The sequence below is a fragment of the Phytophthora sojae genome (assembly GCF_000149755.1).
Source record: "Phytophthora sojae unplaced genomic scaffold PHYSOscaffold_3, whole genome shotgun sequence".
Lineage (NCBI taxonomy): Eukaryota > Oomycota > Peronosporomycetes > Peronosporales > Peronosporaceae > Phytophthora > Phytophthora sojae.
The window spans coordinates 9,216,723-9,243,798 of NW_009258117.1; the positions used below are offsets into that span (position 1 = coordinate 9,216,723).

Consider the following 27,076-nt stretch of genomic DNA (forward strand, 5'->3'; position numbering starts at 1 on the left):
GCCACTTTTGGTGGTGTCCATATCTTTTTGTCGTGGAGTGTATGTGAGTTCCTCGGTTGGCCCTGGGCTGCCCAGCCTGGGCATACTGTAGCAGTCAGGCGGCAGCGGACTATTTCCGCGGACCAGTTCTCAGTATCTGCTACATGGCTACACAAAGTTCAGCACAGGCGTCCGGTTCGTGCCAAAAATAGAGTCAGGGTCCTGTTTCTATTGCAAAGAGGGCCGAGAGCTGACCGGGTGTCAGTGGCCCCGCGCCTTGAGAGTGCGATGCTACTGCCTGCAGCAGCACCAGGTGCTCACCAAGCAGATCTACAATACATGTATTGTACAGGTATAGATGTACTGATGCCCGTGGCTGGCCCGTACCGGAGGCCCGAATTGCCGGTGCAGGTAGCTAACGGCTCCGGTGTTACGGTCGACACCCGATCAGACCCGCCGACTCCGCGGCGGAGACAGCAGACTCTGCTGTCTCTCTGCTGCAGAGTGGTGTACGCTGGTCTGAGCTGGGACGCAATCACGGGCACCATGTCCGTCAACGTGGAGCGTCTGCCGGCACGAGCGCTGATGTAGCGAGCGCGGGTCAGCGCGTTGCCGTCTCGACGTCCAGCGCGGTCGAAAGCACCGGTGCTTCCTGAACGCAGTGGCGCGGCAAGACCCGCAGTGGATAGTGAGGACAGACGGGCTCGTGCACCGCGCTGCGGTTAGTTCGACTAATCCGAGCGCAAGGCCGACATGAGATGGCTGCTTCAGGCCGAGCGGGGCCTCACCGTAACGAGAATGGCACCGCTCCGGTAAACCTCGTGCCGGTGCCTAAGCGAGCGATCGGCGGCCGAGATGACCAGCCGCACAAGCAATGACCAGCGACGCACAGAGCAGCGCTCCGGGCGCTCTGGTCTAGACGTCACTTGAGTCAGGAGGAAGACGGCGACGAGGGCGTCCTAGTAGGACTCCTACAGACTGCGGCAAGCGCGGCCGCGGCTGATTTAACGCGGCTGCGAGAGCCCTTGAGCTTCGGCGAGGAAGCTGCGAGCTGCGGTCGCCGCGCTGCCCACACCTACACCACCCCGGGCCCACGCCTCGCATATTCAATTCTGCCACTACCCAGCACGCGCCACCCGTTGAACCGCCCGCGCTCGCAATCGTCATCCTTTCAGATGTCGGCGTCGCCGCGCTTGCTTCATCTCGACGCTGCAGCTGCTGCGGCTGTCCTCACTCACCTCCAGCGAGTCGCGTGCTGCAGCACGCGCTTCAGCTCGTCCTGAAAAATCAGCGGCAGCAGGTTTTCTGAATATCGGAGCCCAACCAAATACATGCAGTGGATCCACCCATTTCCTCCTCCGCTCGCTCGTCGACAGGTTGAAGTCGCGCCCAGATCCGATCGCAGCCACTTGGGCGGCGGCGGCCGGAGTATATTCCGTTCGTGTCCGCGACGAGAGCACGACGGACACGCCTCGCCTTGCCTGCTTCAAGCAGGCTGCTTGTCCACCGAGAGCACTGCGAAGACCGACAAGAGGACAACGAACGATCCTATCCTCCCGCTTTCTCCGACTTCGCGCCAGCCGGCCGGCCGTTCATTCGGCCGCCACCGGCACCGGCACCGCTCGGCCGCTCGCTCGCTCGCTCGCGCGCGCGAATGCCGTGGAGTGCAGCAGCGCTGGGCAGTTCAACGCCGCCCGGCACGCCCAAAACGCCCAGCGCGCAGCATTCTCTCTCTGCGGTGAGGTCAGCGCGCCCCGAGCCCCGGTGCCAGTCCGCCCAGCCTATCTATGCGGCACCGACACCCAGCGGCTTGCCCACGCCGCCACCGGCAGCAGCAGCGACGGCCGAGGCTACGGTCTTGAATCAAGGCTCTTGATAATGGCCACGCCCATGGGCTGTGGCCGTATCGGGCCGCCATTCGCGGCACCGCCAGCGCTCTGCGTGCGTCGCCCGTTGCGATGGCGGATTCACGCAGCAACTGGCCACGGTAGACAGGCGTGGGCACTATAGTGAATCCGAGTGCGCGGTGGTCAGCGTGGCGGATCCCCCTTCCAAAATAAAGGTGATCCTCGCCCGGGCTGTGCACTGCCAAGATGCACGCGTTGCAGTGGAGCCCTTGCTCGTCAACCGCGGCAACATGCGCGCTGGAGAATAGCTGGCCGGCCGAGTGCCGCCGCTGCATCGGCGCAAGCGGCCTTCTCTCCCTCCGCCGGGCCAGTAGACGCCGCCGTGTTCGCCTTCGTGTGGCCACCGCCGCGCTTGCACTCTGCGCGCAGGCGCCATTCTCGGCCGAGTCCAGACAGCATACTGAAACGAAGCTCCAAAAAAAATCCTACCTCCCGCCCGATACAACAGTGCGGCCTGGCGTAAGCTTCAGCGGCTTCGCAGCGCACTCCGCAATTTCCCAGGCCTCGTTCACTCGCTCGCTCCCAGCAGCGCAGCGCCGCGCTTGTATATACAGGAACTATTAGCCCGGCCACTCGCTCCTCCTCCCCCTCGGCAGCAGAATACATGCAGCTCCAGCTCGTGTCCTGCGACGACCTCGAGGCCGCGCCGGCCGCGCCAGCGAAACTTCGGCCCATGCGCGACTTCGAGTCGGCCGGCAGCGTGCTCAACGCCCCGCGCCGCGCCGAGCTCTCGCGCCAGCGCCACTGCGTGGACTTCGACGATCAGACCATCGAGCTGCGCAAGGCCTTCCGCACGGCGCCCGAGCCCGTGACGCTCGAGTCGCCGCCGCGCCACTCGAGCCCGACCTCCATCCTGCGCAACCGGGCTGCATCGGCCAGCCTCATGGCCGCTCCGCTGGGCGTCGAGCGCAGCGCGGCCAGCAGCGAGGACAGCGAGGCGCCCAAGGACAAGCAGCTCCAGGTCAAGAAGAAGAAGAAGGTCTCGTTCCTGCAGACCGAGCCCGAACAGGAGCTCGAGCAGAGTCTCGCGGCCAGCCCCAGGGACCAGTGCAGCTGCCAGAGCCTCAAGCCCACGGACGACGTCAAGGACATGCCGTCCCCAATCCACGCGGCCTGCAGGAGAGGAGAGCTGCAGGCGCTCAAGCACCTGCTCAGCTTCTACTTCGGCGCAGATCTGATTAAGCTCGTGAACTCGAGCTGCGCGTGCGGCCGCACGCCACTGGAAGTTGCCTGCGAAACGGGCGACGCGCGGATTGTCAAGCTATTGCTCAAGCGCCACGCGGACCCGAACGGAGCCGGCAGCGCCACGCCCGGCACCAGACAGACGCTGTCGAGCCACATCCGCAACCACAGGAGACGCAGCGTGGACCCGATGCTGGCGCGCAAGCGGAGGCAACGGACATGTCTCGGCCTCGCCTGTAAGAACCGCAAGACGGACATTTTGGAAATGCTGATGCAGTACGGCGCTCGCATTGACGAGGAAGCGCTGGTGATGGCGGCCAGTCGCGGCCACGCGGATGTGGTCCGCGCGCTGGTAGGCTTCGCGAACGCAGATGCCAAGAAGAAGGCCAGCCCGGTGCACCAGCTTTTCCACAAGAAGGGAGCCGAGGCGAACGAACGGACGTACGTTCCTTTGATCTCGAGCTCCACGTTGCAGAAGGCGTGCTCGGCAGCGGCGGCAGAGCACACCGAGCTGATCCGTGTGCTGCTGGGCGACGGCAAGAACGCCACCTCCAGACAGAGCGTCGTGAAGTGCGCGCTCGACGCCGTGAACCTGCCCGACTACCGACTGTTGAAGTGCCTGGCCAAGACGTATGAGACCCGACTTCTGCTGGATGCGCGCGACAAGACCTCACAAAGTTCGCTGCTGCATGCGGCAGTGAAGAACGGCAGCGCCAAGACGGTTCTTCTGCTGATCAAGATGGGTGCCGACGTGCATGCCCAGGATGGTAGCGGCATTCCGCCGTTGTACTTGGCCTGCGCTCGCGGCCAAGAGGTCGTGGTGCAGACTCTATTGGAGAAGGGCGCCAAGTGCACAGCCGTTGGCCCAAGCGGCGAGACGCCACTACACATTGCGGCCCAGGAGAACCAACTGGCCTGCGTGAAGCTGCTGCTCGAAGTCGGCAAGGTGCCGGTGGACGACGTGACCCACGATCGCTGCACGGCACTTCACCTCGCGTCTCAGCGTGGCAACACGGCGGTGGCCGCCTGCCTCCTGGACCACGGAGCTAACGTGGACGCCATGACGGTGGGCAACGAGTCACCGCTTCTCAAGGCCAGCCGCATGAGCCAGTTCCAGACCGTGAAGCTGCTGCTGTCGCGCAACGCCAGCACGCAGCCCGTGCTGACGTCGAGCACATCAGAGCAGAAGATGGCGGTCGCGGGCAGTGAATCGTTCGCGTCGTCGTCGTCGAACTCGCCCGGCTCGGCCGCGCAGATTTCGCGGAGTCGCTCGTGGTCATCGTCCGGCAACGGCTCGCAGCGGAAGAGCAGCAAGAGCAGCGAGCGCATTTTCATCGCCAAGTCCAACACGCACACATCGCTGAAGCACTGGCTGCGCTCCGTGCTCAACAACTGAAAGGCAGACGGGCATCGTTCCCCACGCGAACGCAGCGTGGGGAGCAGCCGCGTGCGTCAAGTTATGAATCAGGCTTCCCAGCAAGCAACCAAGCCGCACCACTCCGAAAACAATGCAGTACATTATTCCTCCGCCACCGAACGTGGGCGGCAGCCGTGTATCGATAGAGATGTAGATCCACTAATTTACCACAATTTTGATTATTACCCTCGTCTCGACAATGAGCATGGTAGCCGTGGCACCACCACGAGTCGTGGAGATTGACGTGCAAGTCGTGATCCACGACTTGCACGTCAATCGCAGTGGTGGTCGACATGAATGAAGCCATGACGAGTGACGATACCCCCATGTGGCTGTGTATCCTCCCGCCGCTCTCATCCGAGCTGGGAGGGATCCATGTATCTGCGTGTCTCCTGTTGTACCGCTTGAATCGTGGACAGGCGTGAGCTCCATGGCGGCATTGCTTGGGTAGCACCTTCAACGAGCAAAGCTTAGTATATTACGAGGCAACTTTATCATCAGGTCTTTGTAAATACCCCAGCGAGGACGTGGCTGCATATCTGCTGCCACGACATCTACCACGGACGCCGAGCGCTTATACGAGCCGAGAGAAGAAGGGGTCCTTGCGGAAGCTCTGCAGCAGCTCGCTGGTGCTGAACTGCAGCTTGACGAGGTGCTTCCGCAGCTCCGCCTCCGCCACGAGGCCCTCCTCGCCAAGCGTGTCCAGCGCAGTCCTGAAGTCGCGCTCAGCCAGCGGCTTGAATACCCCCGCGTCCTTGCTCACCTCGCAGTAGCATGTGTACAGCTCGTTCGCGCTGAGTAGCGGCGTGGCCTCGCTGCCATTGGCAGCAGCCCGGTTGGCCGACACGATCAGCAGCCGAGTTGAAGCGAAGAGGATCATCTGCAGGTTGCGCGGCAGCGACCGGATCGCCATCGCACTCTTGGACTCCAAGGCATGCTTGATGATACGCAGCGTGTCGGTGAGCGGCAGCGGACGCGCCAACTCCTTCTCGTCCACCGGGTTTTCGGAGTTTTCCTTGTCCGCTTGCTCCAGCTTGTGCTGCAGCACACGACGGCAGGTGTCGACCGCGAGTCTGATGTCGCCGGTAGTAGACGCGATCTTGCGAGCTAGGAAGGAGATGCCGTGCATGCTAACCATCTTCGGCGCTTCCGTCGGTCCGCCAAGGCGATCGGTCAGAATGTTCTCGATGGTCTGGTACTGGTACGGCTCAAAGATGACAACGCGCGGTGAGCAGTCTGACAGACGCTGCTGCAGCAACGGCAGGTGTCGCTCCGTAAAGTCCACTTGGTTGGCAATGCCAACAAGAATGAAGCTGTGAGAAGTTCGGTGCGCAAGCTCAAAAAGCCGACACAGGTCGTTCTCGATGCCGTTGTTCTTCAGGAGAATGTCGATCTCGTCCAAGATCAAGATCCTGTCATGTGTTAGTGATCACATCTCAAACCAAACAATAAGGAATGGCGACTCACATCGTTCGAGAACTCTTGAGCTGGCGGTTCGTCGCCCGTTCGATGGCCTCAAACGCCTCATTTTCGCTGGAGTACGACTTCTTCGTGAACGTCTTGGCAAGCTTGCTGAACAGTGTGGACGAGTTGGCAAGGGCCATCGCATTGATGTGAGCACGAATAGGCTTCTTGTCGGCTTGGTCGGGGCAGCATTCCTGTCAATAAGCAACACAAACGAAAGTTAGTCCATAATACACCGTGAAGTGTGACAAATATCCATACCCGGTAGAGTTCGTTGATGTCAGCCTCCGTAGACTTCAGCAACGCCGTCTTACCGCAACCCGGTGCGCCGGAGATGTACATACTAGTCTTCTCCTTCTCTTCGAAGCAATCACGGAAGAAGGCGCGGATTTCACCAAACTCCTTCTCACGATGGCGGAAGTTGGCAGGGATGTAGGCCGACGTCAGCTTCTGAATCGCGTTCAAAATCACCGCGTGCGGCGAGTCGTCCTTGGCAGGCTCCATCGTAACGTCACCATCGGCAGAGCACTGGATCGGCTTCTCCTTCCTCGCAACATTCGGCGATGGAGTGAAGCTGTTAGCGAGGTTTCGCAGGGGTTGACGCACGCTTCCATTGCCCGCGTTCTCCTTGCCCTTGACTCCAGCAGCATCGGGGGAAATAGTGTCGCCCATATCTTCATCATCGGAGCTGAGATAGTACACGGTAGTCGAGCGCTTGTCAACCGGAGTACGGAATGCATCCTTAAACTTCTTGCTTCCTTGACGCGGGGCAGGGGTGTTTTCCTCGCGCTTCCTCTTCTGGACAGGGGTAGCCGTCTCAACGTCGCTGTCGTCCATGTCTTCATCACTCGAGATCATGGCAGCCTGAGCTCTCACACGCGCCGCTGTCCTGTCCCAAATGCCACTGGTCTGTAGATACTCGATCAGCAAGTCCTTGCTCTGGAAGTAGTCCTCTCCTGCAATGCCGTCCTTGACGGTGTCGCAGTGGGGTTTGAAGTAATCGCATTCGATGCTGCCCCAGCGGTAGTGCCAGCCATCTTCCTCGGAGAGAACACGCCAAATCTCGCCAAACTTCACCTCCGCGAGGGTAGTTTTGGACGACAAGCCACCGCGTGCTTTTGACTTGGAGCGTGCACGACGGAATCGGCTCACAGACTTGGAGCGTCCACGAGTGCTACGAGACGGCTCCTCCTTCTTCGCCGGGGCCTTCTTCGGCGCGGGCTCCTTCGGCTGCGCCTTCTTAGGCTGCGGCTTCGAGGTAGGCCGGGTGGCCTTAACCGGACGGACGATCTCTTCCTCACCTTCACTCTCACTCTCGCTATCGCCCATGTAGAATCTAATGTGCTCTTCCTCCAGCTTCTCGCGGATGTGCGCGTACAGTCCGCTGGTTTCGAGGTACTGTTCAAGTTCCTCACGACCACGGAAAAAGTCTTCATTGGGCACCAGGGACTTAGCATTCTTCGTCTTGCAGTACGGCTGGTAGTAATTCCACTGAAGACCGCTTTTCCAGTACCATCCGCGATTCTTCAACTCGCTCTCAATCTTGCCGAATGGCAGCTTGAAAGGAGGAATTACCGGCTTGGGCTTGCTTTCCTTCTTCTGCTTCATGACCGGCTTGGATTGCTTGACATGCTCCTTTGAAACAGCTTTCGTGGGCTGCTGCTTCGGTGTAGACTTGTTGGTCGTCTTCTTGGCAGGTGCACTCGTCTTAACAGGCGCCTTCTTCACGGGCACCTCTACTTCTTCCTCCTCCTCCTCCTCCTCCTCGCTTTGGTTGTCTTCCTCATCGTCATCGTCTTCGTTATCATCAGACTCGGCTTCGGCAGCCTGGCCCATCTCCTCGTTCTCGGACTCGGACAGTTCAGGCTCCTCCGCCTCCGACTCGGACTGCTCGGGCTCCTCCATCTCAGCATCAGAGCTAGCGGCGTCCTGCACCGTATCGGCTGTGTCCTCTTCCTCGGGGGTCGAGCTGATCAAACCGCACTCTTCCAAGTACTTGGCGACGGCCTGAGCCTTGGAGCGGAAGATGGTGACGTTGGGCACCCACTGGTCGAAGGGCATGTCCTTCTTCTTGTAGAGCGTCTCGGTCGTGGTGGACATGCTCTCCCAGCCGCTGCCGGCCGCCATGGGCCAGATGAACTCCGTCATCTCGGAGAACTCCTTGCTGTCGTTGGCCTCGACGGCCGCCGACTTGACCCACTCGGTCAAGTAGCACGCGCAGGCCTTCTCGAGCGAGTCGAAGAGGTTGACGTTGGGCACGAAGTCGAAGAAGCTGGTGCCTGGCATCTTGTACAGCACCTGGCCGTCTCCCTGGGTCATGGTCTCCCAGCCCGCCTCGAGCATCTGCTGCCAGCACTTGGCCACCATCGTCGTCATCTCGGGCGTCTTGAGCAGCTTGGTCACGTCGCGCTTCTTCTTCTCGGCCTGCTGCTGCGGCGTGGGCTGAGCCGCCTTGACGGGCGTCGTGGAGGGCGACGCCATGATCTCGCGGGCCACCACGGCCTTGCCCGTCTTGTGGGCCTTCTTGGCCATGGTCAGCAGCGTCACGAACAGCTCGCCGGCCTGCTCGTCCGTCTGCACGTCGCGCGCGTACGTCTCGGCCTCCTCGCAGGCGCGCAGGAAGCACGCGTTGTTCTGGGCGCGCGCGGCCATGTCCTCGGGCACCTGGTGCTGCGCGCAGAGCTCGGGGAAGTCCTCGGCGGCCGCCCAGTCGGCCACGGCCAGGTCGTCCTCGTGGGCCACGCAGAGCTGCAGGTTGGGCGCGGAGCCGGCGGCCGCGACGTGGCAGGCGCGCGGCCCCACGCCGAAGAAGTAGAGGACGCGGTCCTCGTCATCCAGCGCGGGCTTGTCGTTGCGCAGCGCCCACACGTCGTGCGTGTGCGCCACGGCGGCCGAGTAGCTCTTGTACACGCAGGCGGGCCAGAAGACCTGCATGGAGCGCAGCTTGGCCCAGCACAGCGCGGCGCGCGCGTCGTTGGAAGGCGCCATGGTCCAGTAAGTCCCCGCTGGGTCGGTAGCTGCTGCGGTGCGGTGCAGTAGCTAGCTTGCTAAGCCTTGAGGGGGGTGTCCTTCCTCGTCCTTGCTTGCAATTGCGGAATGCTCGACGGCGGCCAGGAGAGCTTTTGAACCCTTTGGCGGGAAAATGACTGTATACCTCTCCGGATACCTGTTTAAATATCCTATGTATAGTACACATGGTTTTCGCGCCAAATTGTTTTGTCCAATGGGCAGCGGTGACCAGCTAATTTGGGACACACCCTGTTTTGATTGGGGCGCGGTCCCCGATGCGTCCCGCTAAGACTGCACCGCGGGTAACAATAGCGCGCGTCGCGAGAAGCGCGTCAAAGCCCGCAGTTCTGAGCAGCCATCCCCATGGACGCGCTGGACCTGCTGACCGGCAGCTTCCGCGCCGAGCCCGTGGTGGAGCCTGTGGCGCGCGTGGAGGCCGAGGCCGCGGCCGCGCAGGAGGAGAAGCGCGAGGACAACCCGAGCAGCAGCAGCTCCAGCTCCAGCGCCAGCAGCTCCGAGGACGAGGCCGACGAGGACATGGACTTCCCCGCGACGCAGCTGCTGGCGCCGCTGGAGCCCGCGGACGAGGAGATAAAGGAGTCCGAGCTGGAGCAGGCGCCGCAGCCGCCCATGAGCCCCGCGGGCCTCAAGTCGCCCGTCAAGCCGCGCAGCTCGCCCCTCAAGGCCCGTTCGTCGCCCGCCAAGGCCCGCGCGTCGCCCGTCAAGCCGCGCACGTCGCCTGCCAAGGTGCGCTCGTCGCCCGCTAAGATCCGGTCGCCGGCCAAGCCGCGCGCGTCGCCCGTGAAGGCGCGTTCGCCCGCCAAGCCGCGTTCCTCCCCGCTGAAGGCCCGCTCGCCTGCCAAGCCCCGTTCGCCGCCCGTGAAGGCCCCGCGGCCTCCTGTGGTGCCGGCGCCGCTTGTCGACCGGCTGGTTGAAGCTGAGAAGAAGGAGGAGAACAACGAGAAGAAGCAGGAGGAGAGCCGCGAAGAGAAGCAGGAGAGCAGTGAGAAGAAGGAGGCGGAGCCGGAGACGGACGCGCAAGACGACACACCTGAGGAGTTCCGGGCCAAGGGCGCGGAGGGAAAATTCACCAAGGTGTTCTCTGTGGTGGCCAAGCTGGTGGAGTCCGGCGGGTGGCAGATCGCCCAGGGCCACAACACACTGTTCTGCGCCATGCCAGGCGTGCAGTTCTTCAACTTCAAGCCCAACATCAACGTCTTCGACTCCAAGATCAAGGCGTGCTGGAAGTTCATCCAGATCACCGGTGAGAAGAAGGAGGACAACGAGGACCAGGAGCTCTGGGACCTGCTCTGGCCCATTGCCCAGAAGGACTTTGGGTGGTTCACCATGTCGTGCGGCCCGGAGACGTGGTACGTCAAGCCCGACACAAAGTTCGAGAGCTTCCTGCCGAACGAGACGATCTTCCAGACCAAGAAGCGCGCTGTGCTGAAATGTCTGGCGGTCGAGGTCGGCGACATTGAGCTGGGCGACTCGGCTGAGGGACACCAGGTTATCGCCTTCGCGCCGCGTGCGGTGCAACCTCCTCCGGCTGCTGCCCCAGCTCTGAAGAAGGTAAAGACGTCCTTGTTCAAAACTCCGTCGCCTGCGGTGAAGACTGTGAAGCGCACTGCCTCGAATTCAAGCCTGGGCTCGAGATTCGTTACGCCTACTCAGCGTCTGTCGCCCGGTACGACAACCACCACCGTGAAGCGCAAGCTCACGTCGTCTGCGGCAAAGTTGTCAAAGAGCGCATCGTCCAAGAAGGCGAAGGGAGGCAAAGCCGGCGCGAAGAAGCCAGCGACGAAGAGGAAGAAGAAGGTTGTGTCGGACACGGCCTCGGACGTCAGCAAGGCGGACGAATTCAACTTCAATCCGCCCGAGTTCAGATGCTCCTTCGGAATCGTGTACGCGAAGCTGCAGGATGAAGGCTGGTACCACAAGAACGGAACGTTCGAATACGATTACTTCGCGCCCACGTTCACGGAAGCGACCAAGGAGGTTGATGTCAACTACTTCCAGTCCCAGGCGAGTTTCGAGAACTTCCTTAAGGTGAGCGGCACATGGCAGCGCATTGAGGATGAGCTCCGCGAAGAGCACGAGCAAGTGGTGAACGAAGAGCGTGAAAAGGCTCTGGAACGACACCACCAGCGGCTGGAGCAGCAAGCAGCGAGAAAGAGAAACTTGGCGATGTACGGCGCTCCAGTTCAGGAACAAGCTCCAGCTGCTGCCACGAAGCCCAAGGCGAAGCCGAAGAAGGCCAAGAAGGTCACTCCCAAAAGGGCTGCAACTCCTCCTCCTGCTCAGAGCCTGTACCAGGCTGAGGTTGAGGCGGCCAGGGCTGCTCAGGCTGCTGAAGCTGAGGAGAGGATGGCTAGAATGCCCAAGGTCAAATTTGGTACAATTTTGAAGAAGCTGATCAGCCGCGGCTGGTATTACCGACCTGGCCGGTTCGAGTACGACTACTTCAAGCCCAGCGCCAACCCGAAGACAGCAGTGTCGGGAGAGGACCGCTTCGAAAGCACGTCGGCGTTGGAAATCTACCTGAAGACGACAGGTTTGTGGGAAGAGATTGTCGAGGAGATTGAGCGGGACGAGCTCGACAAGATCGCTGCTACGCACCCTGCTATCGTGAATCACAGTCACTCAGAGCCGCCGTTGAAGCGCACAAAGTTGGAATCGCCCCCGCCTGAGTCAGCGCAGTCTCCGAAGAGGGCAGTAAACGGCGGTGTCCAGAAGGAGGAGGTGAAGGAGATCACCAACGACATTTGGGCCAACTCGCACGAGTTCGACTTCAACGAGTAAGCTCCCGTGGAATACCGCGTCCGATCGGTGGGGACGCACGCGTGCAGACGACGAAGGGCATGGAGATAATCGATCAAGTTGCTAGATTTCAGGGGTGCATTTGAGATTAGTGGGGCGGCAGCTCTTAGCAGGGCTCGCGTCGTTGTGAATAGCACGCGCAGCAGCGCTGCTGCCCCATGTTGAATGAATATATTACAACACTCCCTTGAGAGACGCGCCGGCACGGCGGTTGATGTTCTGGCGCTCGGCCTCGATGCGGTTGATGGTCTGCTTGAGCTCCGCGATGTCCTCGGCCGTGGCGTCCTTGGTCGGCGTCGCCGTGAGGTTCGACATGTCCGCGTCCGCCATCTACTCCACACATACGCGCATACACACAGACCACCAGGGTGACGAGTCGTCAGCGAAACACGCTCGTTCACTGCGTTGATCCTCTCCAGGCGCGAACGCACCCTCGAGCTCAGGCGGTTGAGCATCTCGACGATCCGGTCCTTGTCCGCTGTCAGTTCAGTGCACCGCCATCAGTAGGTTAGCTATATCAGTATGGACGACACCACTACGCCGCGCTCGTACCGTAGGCATCCGCGGTGTCGTACGGCCGCTCCTCCGACTGGTTCTCGCTGAGACACCAAGTCAAGTGATGTCAATGGCGTAGTTATGGGCCTTCTACTCATTGCCCGGTGGTGCGAATGGCACCATTGAAAAGCTCAAAGAGAGAAGCCACGTACATCTTATCGAAGACCGAGTCCATGAGCTTCTTGAGCTTGTGGATGTCGTCCTGCATCTGCATGATCTGCTCCATGGTGGCGGCGCCGCGTATAATGCTCGAGTTCTGCGGCCAATGTTCTATGTGGGCCACACCAACTATATTTCCTTTAAGAATTCAAGCCCATTTTGGGCCAAGCAGCAGGCAGCAGGCAGCTCCTTTGGGCGCGCGGCCATGTCTTCCCCGGAGGCCCAGTCGGGCAGCAGCAGCAGCAGCGAGGACGAGTTCGACCTGGGCGGGTCCTCGCTCAAGTCGGAGGGCGACGCCGCGAAGAGCAGCAGCAGCAGCAAGCCGGCGGACCCGGACAAGCTCTTCAGCGACGACAGCGACGACGATGACAACACAGAGGGCGACGACAAGAAGGGGGTGACGTCCCCCAAGAAGGACGAGAAGGACAAGGAGATGGAGGACCTCTTCGGCTCGGACTATGACTCGGAGGAGGAGGAGTTCAAGGCCTCGTACGTTGGCGACACCAAGGCTATAATAGTTTGTCTCTGTCACTAACGTGTACTATGACTATCTAGAGGTGTCAAGGAATCCCCCGCGCGCGACGGCGGACGCAACAATGAGGACCTCTTCGGCGACGACGCAGGAAACCGCGGTGCCGCGGGAGGCGCCGACGGGGACAACGGCTACTCGGACAACATGTGGCTGCCCAAGACCCCCCGGGCCCCCAAGACGGCCAAGTACTTCATCAGCAAGATGCCCAACATCCTGCGCCTGGTGCCGGAGCCCTACACCAAGGAGGCCATCAGGGCTGAGATGGAGAACCCGTCGGACGAGACGCTGTACCGCAACTACGTGCGCTGGCGCTACAAGCGCGACAACGCCACGGGCCGAGTGCTGCTGGACGACAAGACCAAGCTGCCGCTGCGGGAATCCAACGCCAAGCTGGTGCAGTGGGAGGACGGCACGTTCTCCATGTTCGTGGGCAAGGAGGCGCTGACGTTGTCGCGTCAGAAGCTGGCCAACTCGTTCCTGTTTGTGAACGAGATGGCCAGTGACAGTCCGCACTTCCAGGACAGTGACGACGTGGTGCCCGGCCAGGAGAGCGTGCTGGAGGCCCACGCGCGGCTCAAGGAGAAGTTCACGATCCGCCCCATGACGACGGCCAGCAAGTCGCACAAGAGCCTGACCATGTCCATGCGCGCCAAGCACAACAAGAGTGTGCAGAAGCTCAAGGAGTACATTTCCGAGCTGGACGGCGAGCGCGAGCAGGAGCAGCGTGTGAAGATCACGGACGAGAAGCTCCGGCTGCAGAACCGCAAGAAGGCGCGCCAGGGCTACGAGTACGACCGCGAGCGCTCGTCGCGTATGGATGCGCAGTTCCTCGAGGAAGGCTACGACGCCATGGACTACGACGATGACGAACACGTGGGCGCGATCAAGGAACAGTTCGGCAAGCGCAAGAGCTCGGCAGCGCACCGGAAGTCTGGCGCCCGCCGCCCCGTGCCTGGCGGCGGCTTTGACGAGTACCGTAGCAGTCAGCGCCAGCGTGAACTGGAGCGTGAGCGTGAAGCAGAGAGATCAGAGAGCGACAACGACGCTGGCGTTGATGAGGGCGAGGACGAAGAAGAAGAGGAAGAAGTGGTCATCCGCAGCCACAAGAAGCGACGCACGGTCGATGAAGAGGACTCGGATTAAGGTTACGGTAACCACAGAAGATAGGCAAGTCCAGACAAACTCGTTATCCTCAAATCTAGTTTTCTCTTAGCTCATGTGCACATACATGTATCTACCGACTCTCCTTGTTAAACGTCTACTAACTGTGGTCAGCTTCTGCGTAGGTGGTTTTGCTGCTGAAGATACTGGACAACTTCAGCACTGCCGCTCCCGTACGCCACCGAGAGCAAGGTTGCGCCTGACGCGTAGTCGTGCCATTGAATGTCCGCGCCACGCTCCACTAGCAGATGAACTACTTCCAGGCGACGATGTCCCACCGCGATGACCAAGGCGGAGAAGCCGCCCAAGTTGTGGATATCAATCTGTGCTCCTGCATCCAGCAGCATCCGCACGATGTCGCCCCGACCTTCGTGGGCAGCGCACATCAGTGCCGTCCAGCCTTCGTCATCGACAGCGTCGACACTTGCCCCAGCAGCGAGGAGTGGACGCACTATGCGGTCGTAGCCATTTTCAGCTGCAACAATCAGGGCTGTAGCTTCGTTGTAGACTCGGGCCTCAATGTTCGCGTCTCGACCCAGTAGCAGCTGGACGATCTCGAGGTTGTCGTTGAAAACGGCAGCAAGGAGTGGCGTCCAGCCGGTATTGTCAGGCAAGTCGGTCGAAGCGCCGCAGTCTAGGAGAAGCTTCGCCACCTCCAAGTAGTTGTTGAGCGCAGCAATCCTCAGAGCTGTGCCCCCGTTGTGGTCTTGCCTGTCGATGGACGCGCCATAGTCGAATAACAGCTGAACAACTTCAACATGGCCACCTTGTGCGGCTCGGATAAGCGGGGTCCAGCCTTCGTCGTCATCTTGACCAACCGCTGCTCCCCCATTCAGCAGAGCTCGAACAACCTCCAAGTGGCCAGCTCTGGAGGCGATTTCTAGCGCAGTGGCTCCGTCGGATCGCTGCTTATCGATGTCTACCCTTCTGTCGAGCAGCAGCTCCACGACATTAAGGTGTCCTTCTTGAGCGGCGATCATCAGAGCGGTACTCCCGATCGCGTCTCCAATTTCGACACTGGCCCCAGCATTCAACAGCACCCTCACAACTTCTTCTTGCCCGTGCTCGGCAGCAATCCACAATGCTGTCGCCTTGTTGGGGCCCTGTCTGTTGATCGCTGCTTCCCGTTGTTGCTGGAGCTGGATGTAGGTTTCCAGGTCTCCGCCTTGTGCGTTTCCACTGGGACGTGAGAATGGATTTGTCGGCTGTCGACGGATGTTCACGAGCTCGTCCAGCATGACCTGGATAACCTCGACACGACCTTTTTGCGCTGCCCTCATGAGTGGAGTCCAAGCGATTGCGTTCCCCACATCCACATCAGCTCCGGCAGCTAAAAGTGCTCGCATCACGTCCAGATGCCCTTTATCACAGGCCAAGGTCAGGGCCGTGTCTCCGTTGATGCACGCTCGATTGACGTTCGCCCTCCAATCTATCAGCAATTGAGCAAGCTCAACGTCGTCCTCTCTAGCTGCGACCATAAGCGGGGTGAAGCCCTCGTCGTCGGCCAAGTCTACCGACGCATCACTGTACAGAAGATCTCGCACGACAGCCATCTCGCCGTTCTCGCAGGCCAAACGCAGCGCCGTAGCACCCGTGCAGCTTCGGAAGTTGACACTCGCCTTCCTGTTCAGCAGTAAAGACACTATGTCTGGCCGACCTTCCTGCGCAGCGATCATTAGCGGCGTTTGCCCCGCAATGTCGGACAGATTGACCGCCGCTCCTCCGTCCAGCAGGGCGCGCACAATCGCATAGTGACCATGAAGAACTGCAAGCTTCAAAGCCGATGTGCCGTCCTGGCACCTCCAGTTGACCGGTATGTTCCTCTCCAGCAACCGACTGGTCATTTCTGTGAGCCCCGCTTGCGCGGTGATCAGCAGAGGACTCACCCCTTTGGCCTCAGCCAGCTCCATGAGGGCTTCAACATCCGCGTTGTCGTCATAGTCGTCCAGCAGCTGATTGTCGACATCACACTCATCTTGCACGGACGCTTCTGCCAGCTCGGGCTGGTTCTCCGGCTCACCATTCACGCACTCGTCTTCACCTTGAACGTGCTTCACCTTGCCAGAGACGGAAGTCCCGCGTGGCAGCACTGCGTTGTCGATCTTCGCCATGCCGCTAATTAGTTAGCTGCGTCTTCAACGAGGGCAAGCAGCTTGGAGCCAATACGTCGCCGCTTGAGGGGCTGGAGGAGAGTCACGATCTGCACGCCCCCCCCCCGCAGGAAGGCGCGACTGGAAAACGCCTGAAGCCAGCGCGTTACGTAGTGCCGCTTCAAAGCATCGCCGCGTTGTCACCTCCAGTGCGTTCAGTGAGCTATCTCATCCGTCCATGGTCGATGCTGGTCACATTGTTTTCATTCATTAGGCCCTCGAGCCGCAGCTTACCTAGCTTTGCTTTCTATCGTTGTCGAACACCCGACCGATCGTCTGTCTGCCTTCTCACTTTTGCATGAGGAACAGGCAGCTGTCCATGGCACCTCGGAACGCGTCGCCCACCGCGGCGTGCAGCTCTTCCGGTGCTACATCGTCGCTGCTGGGCGTAGCGTCACGCCACTTGGAGCGCGTTCGCAGGCCCTTGAGATACCGCAGCAGACTCAGATCGCCTTGCGGGAGCGCCAGCAGCAGCGTGCCCTTGGGTAGCACCTCGTCGCGAACCTGCAGCAGGAACGCGTCCACCTTTTCACAGTACGTCTGCTGCTCGGCCATCCACTGCTCGTGCTTCCCGACGAAATCGTTGCACAGCGCTGCACTCGCAGTCGGGGGCTCAATCTCCACCCAGCAAAGGTCTGGCTGCGGAGCGGCTTCACTCGGCTGATCACCCAGCGCACTCTTCAGGCTGGTCTTCAGAGCCTCCCATGACGAGCAGTCTTCGACCATCAAGATCGCGCTGCCCGGCGATGGCGAAGTGCTTTCCTCGGCTTTAGCCTTCACTGCTTGGGCATGACGGAAGGGGCTCTGGGATTGAGCCTTTAGATCGCCGCTGGCGTACAGGTCCCATGGTTTTCGCTCTGCCGTAGCTTTTTCTGTCTCCTGTTTGGATTTATCGGAGCTTTGGAGGCGCAGCATGGTCAACTTTTTCTCCAAGGCGAAGGCTTTGTCCACGATGGAATCGAAAGCGCCGCTCGAAGAGACTGACTCGGGAATGCCGAACCAAGGTCCTTCACGAACCTTCAGTAGCAGCAGCTCCAACGACGCGATGGCATCCTCGGCCGAGTCGTGGCCATCCTGGACCTGCGTCTGGATGTCCTTCTTCAGATACGTCTTCGTCAGGTACTTCAAAGAAGTGCGGAATGGGAACCCGCGCTGATGGGGGTACAAAATGGACGTGTCGGCGATGGTAGGGTGCACCAGGCGCAGGGCACGCAGGTCACTTGTCAAGGAGTGACCCACGAGGATCGTGTCCTCGAAGATGAATCGAGTCACCAGATCCCGCTGCACGTCAGCCAGAATGTACTTTGTGTCCCGCAACGTCTCTTCGGAGATACCACTGAACTCTGTGTGGTAGTTGATGATAGTGCTCTGCGGTTTCACTAGCTGGTCGTACAGGACGGCGCCCTTGACGTCGACGACCGTCACTCGCGTGAGCTCCATGCCGATGTCCGTCTCACACATTTCACAGTCCAAAGCGTAGATAAACTCGCCACTCGAGGAAGCGTTAGCCAAAGTCTCATCCGTCTCCATAGCCGCTCCTTCTTCGTCGTCGTCGTCGTCATCTTCGCCATCTGATGCTGGAGCTGCACCTGCAGCAGCAAGCTGAGGTCGCGGCTTGGTCGCTACGTACCGGTCCCGTGCATTCCCTTCAGTTGACTCCAAGAGCTTGCGCTGCTCTTCTTCAACATCCGTCGGATAGCCGTGCTGCTTCATCTCTTCAAGTGAGAGCGTGTAATACTGGAACGCCTCCGGTTTCAAGGCCTCTTCCTCCTTCTTAATGCCATTGCTGTTCATTTCTGTGGGCAGTGATTCTTGCTTCGACGAGCCGTTCACATGTGTCTTGTCCTGCAGAATAAGCGCTCCATCGGCCGATCGGGGCACGTCCACTGCGATCGCCTTCGCAAGCGATAGCCAGATGGAGCGTGGCTTATCGTCGCCGCGCCGCTTCTTGGCCAAATGCTCGGGCACTTTGTGGGCATAAGTCTCATCCGTGACAGGGTCCGTCCTGAACTCGTGCATGCTGCCATCTTGACTCACGAGCACGTCCAACGTGTACGCATCGTCTTCCTCGTCCTCCATCACCGTATCCTGGTCCGTCGGTGTCTCTTCCGGCCCAGCCGCAGCCGCCTTCGTCGTGCGCTGCCTCCACTTCAGATGAAGCAGGTCTCCGTCCAGCTCCCACGTCCCTCCAAGCGGCTGACTCTTGCGTGTAAATCTGCCTGTCGGCAGGAACACCAGCTCGTCCGTAAACCCAGCCGAGTGCTTCATCAGGAACGTCAGCTCGTGGGCGTAGAACAGCTCGTCCGTCGACAGCTCGTGCGTGTCCACTGTGGGTCTCGGGAACTTGTACATGAGCTCCGGCAGCGGCGCCTCGGACCTTCGGATCTGGTTCAGCTCCTGCTTGGTCAGCATCACGGGCACGCTCGAGCACGCGTCGAAGAAGCTCAGCTTGGCTCGGTACTTCTGCAGCACCGACGGGTGCATCTTGGCCAGCAGCACCACGCAGACCTTGGAGGGCAGCTCCGCCCCGGGCATCAGGGACGGCAGCAGGTAGGGGCTCACGCGGCCCTTCTCCTTCCTGCTGCCTCCACGCAGCACGTTGAGCACCAGCTTCTGCACCTCCTCCACGTCCAGTCGCTGCCTGCTCCTGGCCGCCGCCATCCACGCGCCAAAGTCCATCAGCACGCGGCTGTGCGGCTGCTGCCTCGGGTACTTGACGATCAGATCCTCCGAGTACACGCGGTCGTCCTGGTGCTCGTGGGGTCGGCGGTCGCTGTAGCCATTGTTGTTGTTACTGTTGTTGCTGCTGCTGTAGCGCGCTGGCTGGCGGTGGGTCAGCGGTGGGCGGTTGTCGTATACTGAGGCTGAGCTTGGCACCCTGGCGTCTTGTAGCGTCGAGTGCAGCCGCTTGCGCGGGTTGGTGCTACCTGGCGTGGGCAGTAGAGCCTCGTTTACAGGCGGTAGAGCGGGCTGCGAGATGGTTGGCGCGTCGGTAGAAGCGCCGGACGCAGGTGCAGCAGACTGGGTAGAAGGAGAGACCTGCTCGACCTCCTCGCCCTCCTCTAGGATCTCGCCGTCTTCGTAGTCTTCGTCCGCCATTATTCGTTCGGTGGTGATGGGAAGTACTGGGTACCGTGACTGGGGTACAGTGGGGGTACGGTTTGGTTATGCTTTGTAGCCATCATGGAAAAGATTGCACCACGTTGAAGTGGTTGCAGTCTTGCTGTGCATGTAATACCCACCTTCACCCACTCGAGCTATCGGCAAAATGAAGACCGTTGGTCGACTAGATTGCATCGTGTTGGTCATGCATTCGAATGGTTCCAGCTTGCTGCAACGCAAAAGGCGGCATAAGACGCCGCGGATGAAGGTCCCAGCTGTCCGCGGCGCGTCAAATATGGACACGTTGAACCCATGACACACACGCAAACGCACACTACTCGCCTGCACGTGACCATAACAGTGGAAAAGGTTGTGCCGCCGTGTCGCTATGCTTGACCTCTACCGTCTCACCTTCGACTATCGTGCGCCACGCTCGACAGACTCACTCCCCAACCTTCTTCTTGCCCCGCAAGAAGCCCCTATTCCAGTCGCCCGACTCCTCCAAGACCATGGGCCAAGTCTGCTCCGGTGCCGGCGTGAGCAAGCACGTGAGCGTGCCACGCGACCCGGCGGACAAGGAGCTGGACCCGATCGAGCTGCGCCAGACCAAGATCCCGGACTTCGACGCGTTCTTCGAGTCGGCGGCCGCGCCGCTCAACGAGCTCGTGGAGATCCACAACAGTATCGCAGAGAGCGAAGAGAACCTCAAGGCGGCGGCTGCAGCGCTGCAGGGCGAGACCCAAGTGCGGCTCACGGTCGATCACGCCGGTCGGGTGGCGCTGGTGCTGTGGAAGTTCGACGACAAGGACCAGATGCAAGTTCTCACGGCGGAGGAGCGGGACCAGAAGCTCAGCGCCAATACCGAGCTGCGCGAGGCCTTTGACACCACCGACCATGCTGTCACCGACTTGAACTCGGCGCTGGAGAAGCCTCCGACGAGTGAACCGCTCTGCGAGTTCGCGGAGAAGCGTGGTCGGCTGCTCGTGACCAAGCGCGGTCAGCTCGATGTGCTGGTTCGTGACGTGAACGTCGCGGTCTTCACGCTACGCAAACTCCTTATGATCCAGGCGCACGTGACGAGCTTGAGTGAGGCTACCAAGGTCCTCCTGACGGAGCTGGCCAAGGTCGAGGACATGAGGTCGCTGAGAATCACGACCGACGAGAACGGAGCCATCAAGATCATGAACGGTGACGACGAGCTGGATCTGCGCAAGATCAGCAACCTGCGTGCGCCTGTGGTTCAACTCCGCGATGCTATGGTTGAACTGGTGGATAATGTGCAGACTGCAGTGACCTCCGTGCCCGAGCTGGCCGAGTCTTCTACTGCGTTCGTCGAGGAGGCCAAGGCACTCCCAGCAAAGGTCCCGGACGCTGTATCCAAGTCGGGTCTGAGCATCACGGAGATGCCGAAAGCTGCGGCGGCCACGACCAGCAATGTCAAGGCGCTTAGCAACGGGCCGAAGATCGCTCGGGCCACCACCGTCATGATTCAGTATGCCGGTCGTGAGCTTGTGCAGGCTGCTGCAATCCCGCGGGGCGGCTAAGGCGGAAGTGCAGGACTGTGTGGGTGTGTGGGTAGAAAGTGGAGGTGCTAGAGCAGGAGGAACAGAAGTGCAGTAAAAACAATTGAAATGTATGGTTTGTCTATCATAGACCGGAAGTAGTTTTACTTGCAGGTGTGTTATACCCGCTCGAGTAGCTCTCGTTCGGCTTGATGGCTCTCAGATTTCGATAGAGGCTGAAATAATTCGTGCTCGAGCAATACCCGTGTCGATACCCGAGGTATGGGCGTAGATGTAGATCCGGCTCCAACAGCACAAACGCTGATCAGAGTCTGCACAATGATCAATGTCAGTGTAAACACCTATACGACCTGCATCAAGCTTGAATAACTTGCCTGAATTTTGCTCTCATGCAGGCGGAAGTTTCCTCGGCAAACAACCACTGACAAGGAGAAAGCACCAGCTTCAGAACACCCCAGAGGCTCAAAGAAGATGGTGCTCTCGCCTTCCGCCTTAGCCTGAAAATGGAACTCCATCTGAGGGCAGTTTGCCAGTTAGTGAAATGAACCAACTTCTATAGGTAACGCTATCAGATACTTACGGGCGAGTAGCGGCGATTGATACACACCAGCAAATTTTTACTCGAGACTCGACAGCTCCACATTTCATCGAAAACGTTGTCTCCAGCGAGCATAATGGCAAACGTGTCGCTGGACGAGACACAAATTGCGTTCGCTTGTGATAGCCGCTGCTGGGACTTGCAGTTGATGCGATACTTGAACACAAATTTGCTGTCTCGACATCCAAGGTACTGACTGCGGAACTCATTCAAGTTCCGAGGCAGAGTGATAGAAAACAGCATCGAAAAAAGGATTACTGCCAAGTCTTGGAGAAGTGTCTCCTCTCTTTTCTCCATCACCTTTGAGAGAGTGTTCCTAGACGATAAACCAAGCATAAATAAATAGTTTACTTGTGGACACGAAACAAATTGCGACTTACCTTTGGAACGGATCGATGTAGTATCCAAAGTCAAGCTTTCCAAGAAAGAGACGACGTCCAGAGTGCGAAATCATGACGTTTTCCGGGAGGATACGCTGGTTTCACAATGCGGTACAGTGTTATAACAGCGATACAGCTTGTATTATGTAAGTCGCGGACCGTACCGCGTTAAGCTGGTACGTTGACTGCTCCAGCAAGTCGATAATTGCGAGAAGAAGCTCTCGGGCGTATAGCTTGAAGAGCGAAGAGGGTTCAACGAGGTTTCCGTCGTCTGAGAGCATTTCAGGTAAACTTCGCGCCTGAGTATGGCAAAGACAGCAATAATGAGTTCATTTTTGCCGATAGATTATTAGGCATTACACTTACCTGAACAAACTCGAAGTAGTGCCGGGTCGTGACGTCTTCCATGAGCAAAGCTTCCTGCTTCGTCCCAGCGACATCTTCGCTGCCGAGGTACTGCTGCACGTACGGACACAGTGATAGTTGCCGATGAGCTGCCACAAAGTTATCAAGCCATTCAATAGCTTCTTCGCTGGCGCTTTGCCGTCGAATCATCACTGCAATCGCTAGTTCGGGCTCTTTGCTGTCATTTCGAGACTCAAGCGTTGCCATCCCGACTTGCACCTCGCGAAACCCCAGAAGGACTGGGTAGAAGGTTTCCTTTAGAACGCGGTTGGTGCTTTCATCACATTGGTGCAGTCGCAATTGGTACCGTGCCCTCTGTCGGTCTTCCACGCGCAGATTGCGCGCGTTCGCGTGTTGGAACTTCCAGGGGCATGCGGGCTCATACTCACTGCGAAGTCCGTCAGAACCAGAGAAATCTGCCTGTATCCACTTCGACGCGAGTACATCGCCTGTAACTTCTTCTAGTTCGGCCAGCTTCCGTCTCAACGTTTCTGCTTGCTTGACGACCGGGTGCAAGAAGTTCACATCAATAGGGTCTTGGTCTTGTGTGTTTACCACCTGCCGGAGAAATTGAGTCTATACAGCACTCATTTCCGTTAGTAGGTCTCTCCTAAGCTTTGGGCTGCACAAAACCCAACTTACTTTTTTCTTCAGGTCATCGATAAAACTGTCAACTTGAAAGCCAGCAGTGGAAGTGTCGGAACACTTGGAAAGGTCTCGCTGGAAGGACTCGAACGAGTGAAGCTTGCCCTCGTGCTGGTGCAAAGATCAAAGTGAAAGGATTTACGTTACGGCATTGTTTTTTTCCTGCAAATATCCTCTCAATTCACCTCTCGCTTGAACCGCTCGGCCAGCTCATCGCCCAAAAAGCCCACACCCACAAGTAAATCGAGGAACTGCACCCTACAATGCACTCAACATTACAGTGTTAGCCGTGCCGAGGAGTATAACAGCAGCTCAACCCGTAGTGCTACCTACCACTGCCGGTCGTCGAGAGTTGGGGAGCCACCCCCACAGCGATCGAACGCTTTCTTGTAGGGGTCGCTAACTGCTGACATCGGGCTCTCCGATTTGACCCCTAAATCTTGAAGAGTCACGTCGGATATGCCAGCACAATCGACTCTGGCGTTGGTGCTCCTTGCACTGGCTGCAGCTACGCAGATAACTGACTGCGTTGGTGCATCCCTCGTTCGAGACGACTTGAAAGAGGTCGCAACACCGCGCGGATCCCCCATCGATGCAAGCGCCATGCAGACAATTCTGCATGGCGTTCAGCATGAAGAGCCCGAGTCTCTCTACCTCCTGGCGATGATGAAGTTCTACGGCCACGGCGTTGAGCAAAGCTTGAGTGCTGCGGTGACGTTGCTGGGGAGAGCGGCGGAGCGTGGCCACCGCGACGCCGAGTTCGCCTTGGGCGTGCTGTACGGTCGAGGAGAGGGCGTTCCCCGCAGCGACAGCCTGAGTGCCTCGTGGCTCGCCAAAAGTGCTGTACGCGGACACACTGATGCCAAGTGGATGCTCGCCATGTAAGTTCTATCATGCTGCGGTTGATCAACTGGTGATGCTTACGAGCTATCGGTGCAGAATGTACAATGAAGGACGCGGTGTGGCTGAAGACGTGGACCGCGCCGTGGAGCTGCTGCAGGAGGCTGCGACCTCCGGGAGTGATCAAGCGAAGTTTCATCTTGGAGTCATGTACGAGTACGGTCGTGGTGTGAGGCAGAACTTCAAACAGGCTGCGGAATTGTACCAGCAGGCGCACGAACACCAGGTGGCCGATGCGTCCTACTACCTCGGCCTGCTATACACGCAGGGTCGAGGCGTTGAGCCGAGCTTCGATCGCGCGCGTGAGTATTTCCAACAGGCTGTCGAACTCGGCAGTGCTCAAGCCATGTACGCCTTGGGGCAAATGCACGCACACGGCCAAGGCTCCGGTGTGGACTACTCGCAGGCGCTCTACTGGCTCAAGCGCGCAGCTCAGCAAGACGACATCCGCATTAGCGAGACGGTACGCACTGTGGCCGACGAGATCGAGTTTGTGCTAAGTCAAGCTGAGCTGCAGGTGCAGGCTAGCGAACGGATGCTGGGAGTTCCGATCCGCGTCCAAATTGGCACCGTGGATGGTCACTGAAGGCGAAGATTGCTCTATATATGTACTCAATACCGGCCAAGGAATCTTCGGTCGCTCTTCAGGCTCAACGAGGAACTGCACATCCTCCCGCGCAGCTCTACCAGGCAGCAATACAAAGCTTGCTCTTCCTTAGTCATGACAAAATGAGCGCATTTCAACTTGAACTCGGGAAGTCGTGTTGGCTTCCATTCCAAGTGCCAGCGAAAAAAGCAGGCGGATAGAGTACAGTGGTTGCCGCGTGAAGCGGCACCAGCTCACCTCCACAATAAGGCGCCATGGGTGGCAACCTTTACAGGCAGGTATTGAACAATGAACCAGTAGGTGTGGGGCGGGAATCAAGTCACCTTGAAGCACGCGCGGCCGATTTGTGAACGAATCTTGAGCAGCAGAAACGAGCCTCCAACACGTAAACGCTGCTGTCGACGAATGGATTCTGGCGTGCAAGCCGAAGCTTGCACACATTGGTCGGACACCTGCACTCAGATCCTAGTGCATGACGTCAACGGAGCAGGCTTCGGATGGTTGCACGTTGCCGCCGAGGGCCGTAGACGAGTCGAGACACTTTTTGCGGACTATTTCTGCGCCGCGTACGTGGCCAATGAGATCTTTGATGTGGCGCGATGTGGCACCTCTCGTTCGTCCACAGCGCAGTGCACTGCAACCCGACTGACGTCAGTTTCGATCTTGCCTCCTCGAGCACAAGCCCCTCCTCTCTCCTCTCCTCTCTCCTCCTCCAAGCATGAGCAGCGCCGCCTCCAAGTACGTCGACGAGCACCACGGCTTCGGCACCACGGCCATCCACGAGGGCCAGGCGCCGGACGAGCACACGGGCGCCGTGGCCGTGCCCATCACGCTGGCCAGCACCTTCGCGCAGGCGTCTCCGGGCGTCGTGGCCGGCCGCGGCCAGCCCAACTCGTTCGGCAAGGGCTGGGAGTACTCGCGCACGGGCAACCCGACGCGCGGCGCCCTGGAGCGCGCGCTGGCTGCGTGCGAGAAGGGCCGCTTCGCCGTGTGCTACTCGTCGGGCATGGCCGCCACCACGGCCGTGACGCACCTGCTCAAGCAGGGCGACCACGTGCTGTGCATCGACGACGTGTACGGCGGCACCCAGCGCTACTTCCGCCAGACGGTGCACCCGACGTACGGCATCGACTTCGACTTCACGGACATGGGCGACCTGGCCAAGGTGGAGAAGCTGCTGCGGCCGGGCAAGACCAAGCTCATCTGGATCGAGAGCCCCACGAACCCGACGCTCAAGGTCACGGACATCCGCGCCGTGTCCGAGTTCGCCAAGAAGCACGAGCTGCTGGTGGTGGTGGACAACACGTTCATGTCGCCGTACTTTCAGAACCCGCTGACGCTCGGCGCTGACATTGTCGTGCACAGCATCACCAAGTACATCAACGGCCACAGCGACGTCGTGGGCGGAGTCGTCATCACCAACTCGGAGGACATCAACACCAAGCTGCGCTTCATCCAGAACGGCATCGGCGCTGTCCCCGCCCCGTTCGACTGCTACATGGCGCTCCGAGGTCTCAAGACGCTGCACGTGCGCATGGCCACCCACGCCAAGAACGCGCAGGCTGTGGCCGAGTATCTGGAGGCGCACCCTGCCGTCGAGAAAGTGTGCTACCCGGGTCTCAAGTCGCACCCGCAGCACGAGATCGCCAAGAAGCAGGCGTCGGGCTTCGGCGGCATGGTCACCTTCTACGTGCGTGGCGGCCTCGAGAAGGCCCGCGCCTTCCTCGAGAACCTCGAGATCTTCACGCTCGCGGAGAGTCTTGGTGCCGTCGAGTCGCTGGCCGAGTCACCCGCCATTATGACTCACGCCTCTGTGCCCCCTGAGGTCCGCAAGGAGATCGGCATCTCCGACAACCTCATCCGCCTCTCGGTCGGCATCGAGGGCCTGCCGGACATCATCGCCGACCTGGAGCGCGCCCTCGCTGCCGAGCCCAAGGCTTCCTCGTAGATTGCTAGAATGCTAGAGTAAATCGCCAATATATGCAGCATCGTGCGTCGTTTAGAAGATACAATATCAATACTACATGTAGTCTTGCCGCGAAAAATGACCGTACGATAAACTACGCGTGGAATAGCAGCATAAGGATGCTCGAAGGCTGGGTTGACAAACGGAACGTGCTTCATACGACATGAACAGTCAAGACTCCGCTTTGTATATTTGCGGCAGGACTGGTAAAATGTTTACCTGGCTACTTTCTGTTTGCTGATGAAGTTGCCCACGCAGAGCGCATTCCGAGTTTGTTGGTGGTGAAATCTGGAAATGGGAAGGACACTTAGATGCCGATGATCCGACACTTCATGCTCTACGCTATCTTTTTCGTGATGAAGGAAAAATAGTGGTGAAAATAGTGGTTATGGGTGTAGTGAGAAGCAGCTCTATGATTGCTTCGCGTCCGTGGGTAAGCATTGTTGGGGCTTGGCGCAACATTGGTACGGTAACTATTTGAGTTATAGACTATATTATAGACTATAACTTATAGTGTTCTTTAGGATATGCATGTAGAAGCTACTTTTATTCTTATGAGGACCCGATGGACTTACCGTATATTGTAGATCTGTCTAGTCATATTTGGCAAAGTTC

At 59.1% G+C, this 27,076-nt stretch overlaps 10 protein-coding genes across 10 annotated transcripts; 6 read left to right on the forward strand and 4 right to left on the reverse strand.

The window, feature by feature from the left end:
• Positions 1-318: 318 nt before the first annotated feature.
• On the forward strand, positions 319-1,989 carry PHYSODRAFT_299648 (hypothetical protein; the record flags this gene model as incomplete). Its single annotated transcript, XM_009526698.1, has 3 exons — positions 319-566; positions 872-1,141; positions 1,224-1,989. 3 exons carry the CDS (start codon positions 319-321, stop codon positions 1,987-1,989), a joined length of 1,284 nt encoding a protein of 427 aa, XP_009524993.1.
• Positions 1,990-4,978: 2,989 nt separating this feature from the next.
• PHYSODRAFT_557937 (hypothetical protein) lies at positions 4,979-8,937 on the reverse strand (the record flags this gene model as incomplete). Its single annotated transcript, XM_009526699.1, has 4 exons — positions 4,979-5,897; positions 5,953-6,143; positions 6,211-7,170; positions 7,237-8,937. The coding sequence occupies 4 exons, from the start codon at positions 8,935-8,937 to the stop codon at positions 5,060-5,062; spliced, it is 3,690 nt and encodes a 1,229-aa protein (XP_009524994.1). The 3' UTR covers positions 4,979-5,059.
• Positions 8,938-9,321: 384 nt separating this feature from the next.
• Positions 9,322-11,760, forward strand: PHYSODRAFT_490103 (hypothetical protein; the record flags this gene model as incomplete). The annotated part of the gene is made up of 2 exons (XM_009526700.1): positions 9,322-9,888; positions 9,976-11,760. 2 exons carry the CDS (start codon positions 9,322-9,324, stop codon positions 11,758-11,760), a joined length of 2,352 nt encoding a protein of 783 aa, XP_009524995.1.
• A 67-nt stretch (positions 11,761-11,827) lies between these two features.
• On the reverse strand, positions 11,828-12,559 carry PHYSODRAFT_542912 (hypothetical protein; the record flags this gene model as incomplete). Its single annotated transcript, XM_009526701.1, has 4 exons — positions 11,828-12,108; positions 12,210-12,256; positions 12,331-12,377; positions 12,486-12,559. The coding sequence occupies 4 exons, from the start codon at positions 12,557-12,559 to the stop codon at positions 11,953-11,955; spliced, it is 324 nt and encodes a 107-aa protein (XP_009524996.1). The 3' UTR covers positions 11,828-11,952.
• A 141-nt stretch (positions 12,560-12,700) lies between these two features.
• PHYSODRAFT_542915 (hypothetical protein) lies at positions 12,701-14,256 on the forward strand. The gene is made up of 2 exons (XM_009526702.1): positions 12,701-12,981; positions 13,048-14,256. The coding sequence occupies exons 1-2, from the start codon at positions 12,926-12,928 to the stop codon at positions 14,165-14,167; spliced, it is 1,176 nt and encodes a 391-aa protein (XP_009524997.1). The 5' UTR covers positions 12,701-12,925; the 3' UTR covers positions 14,168-14,256.
• A 2,259-nt stretch (positions 14,257-16,515) lies between these two features.
• Positions 16,516-19,434, reverse strand: PHYSODRAFT_350889 (hypothetical protein; the record flags this gene model as incomplete). The annotated part of the gene is made up of 1 exon (XM_009526703.1): positions 16,516-19,434. The coding sequence occupies one exon, from the start codon at positions 19,432-19,434 to the stop codon at positions 16,624-16,626; it is 2,811 nt and encodes a 936-aa protein (XP_009524998.1). The 3' UTR covers positions 16,516-16,623.
• A 466-nt stretch (positions 19,435-19,900) lies between these two features.
• On the forward strand, positions 19,901-21,088 carry PHYSODRAFT_557946 (hypothetical protein). The gene has a single exon (XM_009526704.1). The coding sequence runs from the start codon at positions 19,947-19,949 to the stop codon at positions 20,979-20,981; it is 1,035 nt and encodes a 344-aa protein (XP_009524999.1). The 5' UTR covers positions 19,901-19,946; the 3' UTR covers positions 20,982-21,088.
• Positions 21,089-21,528: 440 nt separating this feature from the next.
• Positions 21,529-21,855, reverse strand: PHYSODRAFT_497140 (hypothetical protein; the record flags this gene model as incomplete). The annotated part of the gene is made up of 1 exon (XM_009526705.1): positions 21,529-21,855. One exon carries the CDS (start codon positions 21,853-21,855, stop codon positions 21,529-21,531), a length of 327 nt encoding a protein of 108 aa, XP_009525000.1.
• Positions 21,856-23,447: 1,592 nt separating this feature from the next.
• Positions 23,448-24,474, forward strand: PHYSODRAFT_330115 (hypothetical protein; the record flags this gene model as incomplete). The annotated part of the gene is made up of 2 exons (XM_009526706.1): positions 23,448-23,869; positions 23,928-24,474. The coding sequence occupies 2 exons, from the start codon at positions 23,448-23,450 to the stop codon at positions 24,472-24,474; spliced, it is 969 nt and encodes a 322-aa protein (XP_009525001.1).
• A 739-nt stretch (positions 24,475-25,213) lies between these two features.
• Positions 25,214-26,443, forward strand: PHYSODRAFT_299659 (hypothetical protein; the record flags this gene model as incomplete). Its single annotated transcript, XM_009526707.1, has 1 exon — positions 25,214-26,443. One exon carries the CDS (start codon positions 25,214-25,216, stop codon positions 26,441-26,443), a length of 1,230 nt encoding a protein of 409 aa, XP_009525002.1.
• Between the last annotated feature and the right edge of the window lie 633 nt (positions 26,444-27,076).

Coding starts and splice junctions, on each gene's coding strand:
- PHYSODRAFT_542915 (XM_009526702.1), top strand. CDS start 12,926: ATGGAGGACCTCTTCGGCTCGGACTATGACTCGGAGGAGGAGGAGTTC. Junction 12,982..13,047: donor GAGGAGGAGTTCAAGGCCTC/GTACGTTGGCGA, acceptor ATGACTATCTAG/AGGTGTCAAGGAATCCCCCG.
- PHYSODRAFT_557946 (XM_009526704.1), top strand. CDS start 19,947: ATGGGCCAAGTCTGCTCCGGTGCCGGCGTGAGCAAGCACGTGAGCGTG.